We start from the raw sequence: 13,278 nt of genomic DNA, 5'->3' as shown, positions 1-13,278 counted from the left end.
GTAAGTTTTTCACTCAGAGGGTGGTGGGTGAGTGGAATCGGCTGACGTCGGTGGTGGTGGAGGCAAACTCGTTGGGGCCTTTTAAGAGACTTCTGGATGAGTACATGGGATTTAATGGGATTGAGGGCTATAGATAGGCCTAGAGGTGGGGATGTGATCGGCGCAACTTGTGGGCCGAAGGGCCTGTTTGTGCTGTGGCTTTCTATGTTCTATGTTCTATGTTAACATCTCCTCTGCACCCTTTCTATGACTTCCACATCCTTTCTGTAATGAGGTGACCAGAAGTAGGCACAGTACTCCAGATGGGGTCTGACCAGGGTCCTATACAGCTGCAGCATTATCTCCCGATTTCTAACCTCAATTCCTCTATTGATGAAGGCCAGTATTCCATACGCCTTCTTAACCACAGCCTCTACCTGCGAAGCTGCTTTGAGCGTCCTATGAACCCGGACCCCAAGATCCTTCTCATCTTCCACACTGCCAAGCGTCTTACCCTTAATATTATATTCTTTCATCCTATTCGACCTGCCAAAATGAACCACCGCACACTTATCTGGGTTGAAGTCCATCTGCCACTTCTCTGCCCAGTCTTGCCTCTTATCTATGTCTCGTTGCAACTGCTGACATCCCTCTACACTATCCACAACACCTCCAACCTTTGTGTCATCAGCAAACTTGCCAACCCATCCTTCCACTTCCTCATCCAGGTCATTTATAAAAATCACAAAGAGCAAGGGTCCCAGAACAGATCCCTGGGGCACTCCACTGGTGACTGACCTCCATGCTGAAAAAGACCCATCTGCAACCACTCTTTGCCTTCTGTGGGCAAGCCAGTTCTGAATCCACAAGACAATGTCCCTACCTACTAGGCTTACCTATAACCCTCTATCTTACTAACTTCCATGAACTTATCCAAAAGTCTCTTAAAAGGCAAGCCAGTTCTGAATCCACAAGGCATGCCCCTTCACTTTCTCAATAAGCCTTGCATGGGGCACCTTATCAAACGCCTTGCTGAAATCCATATAAACTACATCTACCGCTCTTCCCTCATCTACGTGTCTCGCTACATCTTCAAAAAATTCAATTAGGCTCGTAAGGCATGATCTGCCTTGGACAAAGCCGTGCTGGCTATTTATGATCATACTATTCCTCTCCAGATGTTCATAAATCCTGCTTCTCAGGATCTTCTCCATCAACTTACCAACCACTGGTCTATAATTTCCCGGGCTATCTGTTCTCCCTTTCTTGAATAACGGAACCACATCCGCAATCCTCCGGAACCTCTCCCGTCTCCATTGATGACGCAAAGATTATTGCCAGAGATTCAGCAATCTCTTCCCTCGCCTCCCACAGTAACCTGGGGTACATCCCATCCGGTCCCGGTGATTTATCTAACTTGATGCTTTTCAAAAGCTGCAACACATCCTCTTTCCTAATGTCCATATGCTCAATCTTCTCAGTCCACTGCAAGTCTGCACTGCAACTACCAAGATCCTTTTCCACTGTGAATACTGAAGTAAAGTATTCATTGAGTTCCTCTGCTATTTCTACTGGTTCTATACAGACTTTCCCACCGTCACATTTGATAGGTCCTACTCCTTCACATCTTATCTTCTTGCTCTTAACATACTTGTAGAATGCCTTGGGGTTTTCCTTTATCCTGTCTGCCAAGGCCTTCTCGTGACCCCTTCTTGCTCTTCTAATTTCCCTCTTAAGTTCCTTCTTACTAGTTGTATACTCTTCTAGATTTCTAACATTACCTAGCTCCCTGAACCTATTGTAGGCTTTTCTTTTCTTCTTGACTAAATTCGTTACAGCTTTCGTGCACCATGGTTCCTGTAACCTACCATGACTCCCCTGTCTCATTGGAACGTTGCTGTGCAGAGCTCCAGACAAATTTTCCTTGAAAATTTGCCACATTTCTTCTGTACATTTCCCTGAGAAAACCTCCTTCCAATTTATGCCTCTAATTTCCTGCCGAATAGCCTCATAATTGCCCTTACTCCAAATAAACACTTTCCTAGCTTGACTGATCCTATCTCTCTCCAATGCTAATGTAAAGGAGATAGAGTTATGATCACTATCCCCAAAATGCTCTCCCACTGATAGATCTGACACCTGCCCAGGTTCATTCCCTAATACCAAATCAAGTACAGCCTCTCCTCTTGTAGGCTTATCCACATACTGTGTCAGGAAGCTCTCTTGAACACACCTAACAAACTCCTCCCCATCTAAACCCCTTACCCGAGGGATATTCCAATCGATATTTGGGAAATTAAAATCTCCCATCACGACCACTCTGTTATTATCTCATCTCTCCAGGATCTGCTTCCCAATCTGCTCCGACACAACCCTGCTACCATTGGGCGGCCTATAGAAAACACCCAGTAAAGTTATTGACCCCTTCCTGTTGCGAACCTCCACCCACAGAGATTCCGTAGACAATCCCTCCATGGCGTCCATCTTTTCTACAGCCGTGACACTATCCCTGATCAACAGTGCCACTCCCCCACCTCTTTTGCCTCCTTCCCTGTCCCTCCTGAAACATCTGAAACCCGGCACTTGAAGTATCCAGTCCTGTCCCTGAGATAACCAAGTCTCTGTAATGGCCACCACATCACACTTCCAAATAGTGATCCACGCTCTAAGCTCAGCCATTTTGTTCACTACACTCCTTGCGTTAAAATAACCACATCTCAACCCTTCGGTCTGAGCGCTCCCCTTCTCCGTCACCTGCGTATCCTCCCTCTGACACCGTCTACAAGCCCCTTTTATTTTTAAGCTAACCTCCTCTCTCCCAGTCACCTCATTTTGATTCCCACCCCCCAACCATTCTAGTTTAAACCGTCCCCAGTAGCCTTAGCAAACCTTCCCGCCAGGATATTGGTCCCCCTGGGATTTAAATGAAACCCGTCCTTTTTGTACAGGTTGCACCTGCCCCTAAAGAGGTCCCAATGATCCAGGAACCTGAATCCCTGACCCTTGCTCCAATCCCTCAGCCACGCATTTATCCTCCACCTTATTCCGTTCCTTCCCTCACTGTCTCGTGGCACAGGCAGCAATCCCGAGATTACTACCTTTGCGTTCCGTTCCTCCTTCTTAACTCCCTACCTAACTTCCTATATTCTCCTTTCATAACCCTTTCCCCTTTCCTGCCTATGTCAGTGGTACCAGTATGCACCACGACCTCTGGCTCCTCTCCCTCCCACTTCAGGATTTCTTGGAAACGGTCGGAAACATCCCTGATCCCGGCACCAGGGAGGCAAACCACCATCCGCGTTTCTCGACTTCCTCCACAAAAACGCCTGTCTGACCCCCTCACTGTTGCTTCATTTATATAATTTAATCATTGATATAATCATTGAGAAACTGGCTTGTGAAAGAGTGGAAATCAGTTGTTGTCAACAGCAGAACAGACCAAGCCAAAATAAAATGTATTTGAAAAAATGAAAATCCCAGACAACATACTTTCTTGAAAAATTTTAACTTGAAATCACTGTCTGTCCACTATAGTAACGGAAGGCATAATGTTCCAGACAGCAAGAAATACTATGTTATGGATGAGGCCAAATAGATTCAGATCTTTTCCCATCATTAATTTTCCTGCATAATTTCCTGTGACCCACAAAACTCCACTCGCCATGAAATTGACCTCATAACTGTACCAAAATCTTCTCTTGATGTATAATCACCAAGCATTGTTCAAACAAAATATTACGACAAATGTAATAGAAGTGACAGAATCAAATGTAAGTGGTGTCAAAGTGAATCTGTGTTTCTCCTTGTCAGAATTTCTGTTTGAAGTATGAATATTCATGTTAGAAACAATTTAGAAAAATGTGTAAGCATCAGGTAGACAGCAGAACTTTAAACTGTCTGAATTTGGCATTTTATTTAATTCCTTTACAATTTCCATTTCCAGTTGAAATACCTTCAGAGAACGTGTTTCGCAACGTGAGACACAATAATTCGCTTATGGTTAATGTTAATATGAAATGTTTAGTGTATTTTAACTGGATTATTTTTAAATAAAATGTCACATTGCTTGTTTAAATAAAATTATTATTTTTCTGTTTACAGAGATATACCTAGAATTCCAGAGAGTTCTCATCCTCCTTTGGAGTCGAGTAAGTACTTACAAAAAAGGAAAAGTTTGGATTTTTACTCAAGTTTTTGAATTTTATTACCTTCCTTTATTATCCCTGAATAACTCCTGCTGCATATAAGAACAATTTCACTTCACATTATATATATATATATATATATGCTGATAAATTATTTTCCTACAATTTCAGGTGAAGGAATGAACAAAATAGAAATCTCACAACACCAGGTTAAAGTCCAACAGGTTAATTTGGAATGAGCTTACGGAGCGCTGCTCCTTCATCAGGTGAGTGAAGAGATAGGTTTCACAAACATGGAACATATGGAGAAAGACACAATTGCAAGATAATGGTTGGAATGCGAGTCATTACAGGTAATCAAGTCTTTACAGGTACAGACAATGCAAATGGTGAGAGGAAAAATTTTCTAAATCAATATATAGAGGTACCAACTAGACAGGATGCAATATTAGATCTCCTATTAGGAAACGAGTTCGGACAAATGACGGAAGTGTGTGTAGGGGAACACTTTGATTCCAGTGATCATAACGCCATTAGTTTCAACTTGATCATGGATAAAGATAGATCTGGTCCTTGGGTTGGGGTTCTAAACTGGAAAAAGGCCAAATTTAAAGAAATGAGAAAGGATCTAAAAAGTGTGGATTGGGACAGGCTGTTCTCTGGCAAGGATGTGATTGGTAAGTGGGAGGCCTTCAAATGACAAATTTTGAGAGTGCAGAGTTTGGATGTTCCTGTCAGGATTAAAGGCAAAGTGAATAAGAATAAGGAACCTTGGTTCTCGAGGGATATTGGAACTCTGATAAAGAAGAAGAGAGAGATGTATGACATGTATAGGCAACAGGGAGCAAATAAGATGCTTGAGGAGTATAAAAAGTGCAAGAAACTACTTAAGAAAGAAATCGGGAGGGCTAAAAGAAGACATGAGGTTGCTTTAGCAGACAAGGTGAAGGATAATCCTAAGAGCTTCCACAGGTATTTTAAGAGCAAAAGGGTAGTAAGGGATAAAATTGGTCCTCTTGAAGAGCAGAGTGGTCGGCTATGTATGGAACCAAAAGAAATGGGGGAGATATTAAATGGGTTTTTTGCATCCGTATTTACTGAGGAAACTGGCATGGAGTCTATGGAAATAAGGCAAACAAGTAGGGAGGTCATGGAACCTCTACAGATTAAAGGGGAGGAGGTGCTTGCTGGCTTGAGGCAAATCAGAGGAGATAAATCCCCAGGACCGGACAGGGTATTCCCTCGGACCTTGAAGGAGACTAGTGTTGAAATTGCAGGGGCTCTGGGAGATATATTTAAAATGTCGGTATCCACGCGTGAGGTGCCGGATGATTGGAGGATAGCTCATGTTGTTCCGTTGTTTAAAAAAGTCTCAAAAAATAATGCGGGAAATTATAGGCCGGTAAGTTTGACGTCAGTAGTAGGTAAATTATTGGAGGGAGTATTAAGAGATAGAAGCTACAAATATTTGGATAGACAGGGACTTATTAGGGAGAGCCAACATGGCTTTGTGTGTGGTAGGTCATGTTTAACCAATCTATTAGAGTCTTTCGAGGAGGTCACCAGGAAAGTGGATGAAGGGAAGGCAGTGGATGTTGTCTACATGGACTTCGGTAAGGCCTTTGACAAGGTCCTGCATGGGAGGTTAGTCAGGAAGGTTCAGTCGCTAGGTATACATGGAGAGGTAGTAAATTGGATGAGACATTGGCTCAATGGAAGAACAGTAAGAAGTCTCACAACACCAGGTTAAAGTTCAACAGGTTTATTTGGTAGCAAATACCATAAGCTTTCGGAGCAATGCTCCTTCGTCAGATGGAGTGGTCTCTGTGTAGGAGAACAGAGACCACTCCATCTGACGAAGGAGCATTGCTCCGAAAGCTTATGGTATTTGCTACCAAATAAACCTGTTGGACTTTAACCTGGTGTCGTGAGACTTCTTACTGTGCTTACCCCAGTCCAACGCCGGCATCTCCACATCAATGAAAGAAGCCAGAGAGTGGTTGTGGAGGATTGCTTCTCTGAGTGGAGGCCTGTGACTAGTGGTGTGCCACAGGGATCAGTGCTGGGTCCATTGTTGTTTGTCATCTATATCAATGATCTGGATGATAATGTGGTCAATTGGATCAGCAAATTTGCTGATGATACAAAGATTGGAGGTGTAGTGGACAGTGAGGAAGGTTTTCAAAGCTAGCAGAGGGATTTGGACCAGCTAGAAAAATGGGCTGAAAAATGGCAGATGGAGTTTAAATGATGTGGAGTTTAATGCAGACAAGTGTGAGATATTGCACTTTGGAAGGACAAACCAAGGTAGAACATGCAAGGTAAATGGTAGGACACTGAAAAGTGCAGTAGAACAGAGGGATCTGGGAATACAGATACATAATTCCCTAAAAGTGGCGTCACAGGTAGATAGGGTCGTAAAGAGTGCTTTTGGTACATTGGCCTTTATCATAGAAATCATAGAATCATAGAAACCCTACAGTGCAGAAAGAGGCCATTCGGCCCATCGAGTCTGCACCGACCACAATCCCACCCAGGCCCTATCCCCATATCCCCACATATTTACTCGCTAATCCCTCTAACCTATGCATCCCGGGATACTAAGGGGCAATTTAGCATGGCCAATTAACCTAACCCGCACATCTTTGGACTGTGGGAGGAAACCGGAGCACCCAGAGGAAACCCACGCAGACACAGGAAGAATGTGCAAACTCCACACAGACAGTGACCCAAGCCGGGAATCGAACCCAGATCCCTGGAGCTGTGAAGCAGCAGTGCTAACCACTGTGCTACCGTGCCGCCAAAGTATTGAGTATAGGAGTTGGAATGTTATGGTGAGGTTGTATAAGACATTGGTGAGGCTGAATTTAGAGTAGTGTGTGCAGTTTTGGTCACCTAATTACAGGAAGGATATAATAAGGTTGAAAGAGTGCAGAGAAGGTTTACAAGGATGTTGCCGAGACTTGAGAAAGTGAGCTACAGAGAAAGGTTGAATAGGTTAGGACTTTATTCCCTGGAGCGTAGAAGAAATGAGGGGAGATTTGATAGAGGTGTATAAAATTATGATGGGTATAGATAGAGTGAATGCAAGCAGGCTTTTTCCACTGAGGCTCGGGGAGAAAATAACTAGAGGACATGGGTTAAGGATGAGGGGGGAAAAGTTTAAAGGGAATATTGGGGGGGGCTTCTTCGCACAGAGAGTGGTGGGAGTTTGGAATGAGCTGCCAGATGAGGTGGTGAATGCGGGCTCACTTTTAACATTTCAGAAAAACTTGGACAGGTACATGGATGAGAGGGGTGTGGAGGGATATGGTCCAGGTGCAGGTCAGTGGGACTGGGCACAAAAATGGTTCAGCAGAGGCAAGAAGGGCCAAAAGGCCAGTTTCTGTGCTGTAATGTTCTATAGTTCTAATAATCAGAGGTTAAAGAGGTATGAATAGTCTCAAAGCAGGACAGTTAGTAGAATCCTGCAAGCCCAGGCCAAATGGTGGGGGTTACATGCATTGTGACATGAACCCAAGATCCTGGTTGAGGCCATCCTCATGCGTGCGGAACTTGGCTATCAGTCTCTGCTCGGTGATTCTCCGTTGTCGTGTGTCTTGAAGGCCACCTTGGAGAATGCTTACCCGAAGATTGGAGGCTGAATGCCCTTGACTGCTGAAGTGTTCCCCGACTGGAAGGGAACACTCCTGTCTGCGATTATCGCGCGGTGTCCATTCACCCATTGGCGTACATGGTTCATCCTTTCCTGCAGCGTATGAGGTAGACAACGTTGGCCAAGACGATGTCGTAGTTTCTCTACTCTGGGAAAGTACTGGATGACGAAGGGTACTCTGTCAGTCACATCCCGTGTTTGTCTTCTGAGGAGGTTGGTGCAGTTTTCCGCGATGGCACGTCGGAACTGTCGATCGATGAGTCGAGCGCCATATCCTGTTCTTATGAGGGAGTCTTTCAGCTTCTGTAGATGTCTATTGCGTTCCTCCTCGTCTAAGCAGATCCTCTGTATACTGAGGGCTTGTCCATAAGCGATGGCTTCTTTAAAGTGTTTAGGGTGGAAGCTGGAGAAGCAAGCGTCATGAGGCTATTTGTGGGCTTGAGGGAGAGTGAAGTACTGAGGTGACTGTCCACCAGGTACGTGGTACATACTCATGCGACTCGGCCAACATTGTCTGCAGCATATGCTGAAGGAAAGGATGCCCCGAGGCATGGTACATCGGCGAGACCATACAGACGCTACAACAACAGATGAACGGACACCGCGTGACAATTGCCAGGCAGGAGTGTTCCCTTCCAGTCGGGGAACACTTCAGCAGTCAAGGGCATTCCGCCTCCGATCTTCAGGTAAGCGTTCTCGAACGCAGAATCGCCGAGCGAAAACTGATAGCCAAGTTACGCATGAATGAGGATGGCCTCAACCAGGATCTTAGGTTCATGTCACACTACTTGTAACCCCCATCATTTGGCCTGGGCTAAGAAAATCTTCCTAACTGTCCTGGCTTGAGATAATTCACATATCTTTAACCTGTGATTATCCTTCTCGCCACTCGCACCGTCTGGACCTGTAAAGACTTGATTACCTGTAAAGACTCGTATTCCAATCATTAGCTTGCAATTGTGTCTTTGTTTATATATGCCATGTTTGTGAAACCTACCTCTTCACTCACCTGATGAAGGACCAGTGCTCCGAAAGCTCGTGATTCCAAATAAACCTGTTGGACTTTAACCTGGTGTTGTGAGACTTCTTACTGTGCTTACTCCAGTCCAACACCGGCATCTCCACATCAAAATAGAAATATCCACTTTTTCTGGGGCTCTTCCTACTGGTCCTGCCAAAGTTGACACATCACATCAGGTTCGCTGCTTGCAGGGTGGGTGAACCATGCAAAAGCTCAAAGACTTCAGTGGGACAAGATGTTTGACAAAATAGTTCTCATTCTCAAGGGTTACTTTATTCAGGCTTGTGTCATTGTAGAACAGGGATTAATGTTAGGAAGAGAAGCAAATTTGACATTTTTTGAGTTTCAGTTATCCTAAAGCTTCACTTGGTTAACAGAAGAGATGTTCTACGTGAATATTAATTGATGAAAACTGTTGTGTAGTTCATGAATTTGATGCTGATAGAATTGATAGGAACAGAGGTACACAAAGTAATAGCCTGCACATAATTTACATCAAATGGTTCATCTATGTCCATCACATCGACAGGTAATATACGACTCATGATTTGCAGGAATATTCCGATCAAACTCTGCTTCTCAACCTCGAGACTGTAATTTTAATATTGCTGTTTTGATATTTCTTTGCAATTGTGCCTTAAGTCGTTCAAGGATTGAGATAACCAATATTGGTTGAAAAATCATGTTAATTTAAGGATTCTTTTGACTGGTTTGACTGGACTTAAATTGAATAGATTGATTAGGTTGATCGGCTATGCTAAATTGCCCCTTAGTGTCAGAGGGATGAGCAGGGTTTATGGGGGCGAGAGCCTGGATGGGATTTTTTTTTCCCCTGTACTTTGCACTGTGTCTTAGTCTTAAGAGCAGTGGCTGGATTTGAAGCTATTTTTTTCTGCCAGCGCAGGCTTGATGGGCCAGAGAGCCGCCTCCTTTATTTTTGGTGAAGAAGGCATTTGACATGCTTGGTTTCATTGATCAGAACATTGAATACAGGAGTTGGGATGTCATGTTGAAGTTGTATAAGACATTTGTAAGGCCACACGAGGAACACTGCGCATAGTTCTGGTTGCCCTCTTATAGAAAGGATATTATTAAACTAGAAAGATTGCAGAAAAGATTTACGAGGATGCTTCCGGGATTTGATGGTTAGTGTTATAAGGAAAGGCTGGATAGACTGAAACTCTTTTCCCTGGAGCATAGGAGACTTCGGGGTGATCTGATAGAGGTCTATAAAATAATGAAGGGCATAGATCAGTTAGATAATCAGCATCTTTTCCCAAAGGCATGGGAGTCTAAAACTAGAGGGCATAGGTTTAAGGTGAGAGGGGGAGAGATACAAAAGTGTCCAGAGGGGCAATTTTTTCACACAGAGGGTGGTGAATGTCTGGAACAAGCTGCCAGAGGTACTACCCCACTCTCAACCCACAAACTGACCCACTCCCATCCCACAAACTGACCCGCTCCCACTCCACAAACTGACCCACTCCCACTCCACAAACTGACCCACTCCCACTCCACAAACTGACCCACTCCCACTCCACAAACTGACCCACTCCCACCCCACAAACTGACCCACTCCCACCACACAAACTGACCCATCCCACAAACTGACCCACTCCCATCCCACAAACTGACCCACTCCCACCCCACAAACTGACCCACTCCCACCCCACAAACTGACCCACTCCCATCCTACAAACTGACCCACTCCCACCCCACAAACTGACCCACTCCCATCCCACAAACTGACCCAATCGCAACCCACAAACTGACCCACTCCCACTCCACAAACTGACCCACTCCCACTCCACAAACTGACCCACTCCCACCCCACAAACTGACCCACTCCCACCCCACAAACTGACCCACTCCCACCCCACAAACTGACCCACTCCCACCCCACAAACTGACCCACTCGCACCCCACAAACTGACCCACTCCCACCCCACAAACTGACCCACTCCCATCCCACAAACTGACCCACTCCCACCCCACAAACTGACCCACTCCCACCCCACAAACTGACCCACTCCCACCCCACAAACTGATCCACTCCCACCCCACAAACTGACCCACTCGCACCCCACAAACTGACCCACTCCACAAACTGACCCACTCCCACCCCACAAACTGACCCACTCCCACCACACAAACTGACCCACTCCACAAACTGACCCACTCCCACTCCACAAACTGACCCACTCCCACCCCACAAACTGACCCACTCCCACCACACAAACTGACCCACTCCACAAACTGACCCACTCCCATCCCACAAACTGACCCACTCCCACCCCACAAACTGACCCACTCCCACCCCACAAACTGACCCACTCCCACCCCACAAACTGACCCACTCCCATCCCACAAACTGACCCACTCCCACCCCACAAACTGACCCACTCCCATCCCACAAACTGACCCAATCGCACCCCACAAACTGACCCACTCCCACTCCACATAGTGACCCACTCCCACCCCACAAACTGACCCACTCCCACCCCACAAACTGACCCACTCCCCCCCACAAACTGACCCACTCCCACCCCACAAACTGACCCACTCGCACCCCACAAACTGACCCACTCCCATCCCACAAACTGATCCACTCCCACCCCACAAACTGACCCACTCCCACCCCACAAACTGACCCACTCCCACCCCACAAACTGACCCACTCCCATCCCACAAACTGATCCACTCCCACCCCACAAACTGACCCACTCCCACCCCACAAACTGACCCACTCCCACTCCACAAACTGACCCACTCCCACTCCACAAACTGACCCACTCGCACCCCACAAACTGACCCACTCCACAAACTGACCCACTCCTACCCCACAAACTGACCCACTCCCACCACACAAACTGACCCACTCCACAAACTGACCCACTCCCACCCCACAAACTGACCCACTCCCACCCCACAAACTGACCCACTCCCACCCCACAAACTGAGCCACCCGCACCCCACAAACTGATCCACTCCCACCCCACAAACTGACCCACTCCCACCCCACAAACTGACCCACTCGCACCCCACAAACTGACCCACTCCATAAACTGACCCACTCCCACCCCACAAACTGACCCACTCCCACCACACAAACTGACCCACTCCACAAACTGACCCACTCCCACTCCACAAACTGACCCACTCCCACCCCACAAACTGACCCACTCCCACTCCACAAACAGACCCACTCCACAAACTGACCCACTCCCATCCCACAAACTGACCCACTCCCACCCCACAAACTGACCCACTCCCACCCCACAAAGTGACCCACTCCCATCCCACAAACTGACCCACTCCCATCCCACAAACTGACCCACTCCCACCCCACAAACTGACCCACTCCCATCCCACAAACTGACCCACTCCCATCCCACAAACTGACCCACTCCCATCCCACAAACTGACCCGCTCCCACCCCACAAACTGACCCACTCCCACCCCACAAACTGACCCGCTCCCACGCCACAAACTGACCCACTCCACAAACTGACCCACTCCCACCCCACAAACTGACCCACTCCACAAACTGACCCACTCCCATCCCACAAACTGACCCACTCCCACCCCACAAACTGACCCACTCCCATCCCACAAACTGACCCACACCCACCCCACAAACTGACCCACTCCCACCCCACAAACTGACCCACTCCCATCCCACAAACTGACCCACTCCCACCACACAAACTGACCCACTCCCACCACACAAACTGACCCACTCCCACCCCACAAACTGACCCGCTCTCACCCCACAAACTGACCCGCTCCCACCCCACAAACTACCCCCGCTCCCACCACACAAACTGACCCACTCCACAAACTGACCCGCTCCACAAACTGACCCACTCCCACCCCACAAACAGACCCGCTCACACCACACAAAGTGACCCGCTCCCACCCCACAAACTGACCCGCTCCACAAACTGACCCACTCGCACCCCACAAACTGACCCACTCCCACCCCACAAACTGACCCACTCCCACCCCACAAACTGACCCACTCCCACCCCACAAACTGACCCACTCCCACTCCACAAACTGACCCACTCCCACCCCACAAACTGACCCACTCCCACCCCACAAACTGACCCACTCCCACCCCACAAACTGACCCACTCCCACCCCACAAACTGACCCACTCCCACTCCACAAACTGACCCACTCCCACCCCACAAACTGACCCACTCCCACCCCACAAACTGACCCACTCCCACCCCACAAACTGACCCACTCCCACCCCACAAACTGACCCACTCCCATCCCACAAACTACCCCACTCCCATCCCACAAACTACCCCCGCTCCCACTCCACAAACTGACCCACTCCCACTCCATAAACTGACCCACTCTCACTCCACAAACAGACCCACTCCACAAACTGACCCACTCCCACTCCACAAACTGACCCACTCCCACCCCACAAACTGACCCACTCCCACCCCACAAACTGACCCACT

At 47.4% G+C, this 13,278-nt stretch overlaps 1 protein-coding gene across 1 annotated transcript in view; it reads left to right on the top strand.

Annotated features, from left to right (window-relative positions):
• LOC144494018 (regulating synaptic membrane exocytosis protein 1-like) overlaps nucleotides 1–13,278 on the top strand; it is a gene marked incomplete at its 3' end in the record, with an annotated part of 567,179 nt that overhangs the window by 234,481 nt on the left and 319,420 nt on the right. The window contains exon 9 of the mRNA XM_078213592.1: nucleotides 4,081–4,127. Within this exon, the coding sequence (XP_078069718.1) occupies nucleotides 4,081–4,127 (47 nt within the window). The remainder of the gene's footprint in view (nucleotides 1–4,080; nucleotides 4,128–13,278) is intronic.

Source organism: Mustelus asterias, chromosome 5, assembly GCF_964213995.1.
Source record: "Mustelus asterias chromosome 5, sMusAst1.hap1.1, whole genome shotgun sequence".
NCBI classification, from domain to species: Eukaryota; Metazoa; Chordata; class Chondrichthyes; order Carcharhiniformes; family Triakidae; genus Mustelus; species Mustelus asterias.
Note: the sequence above shows the minus strand (reverse complement) of the source record. Positions and strands in the feature narration are given on the sequence as shown.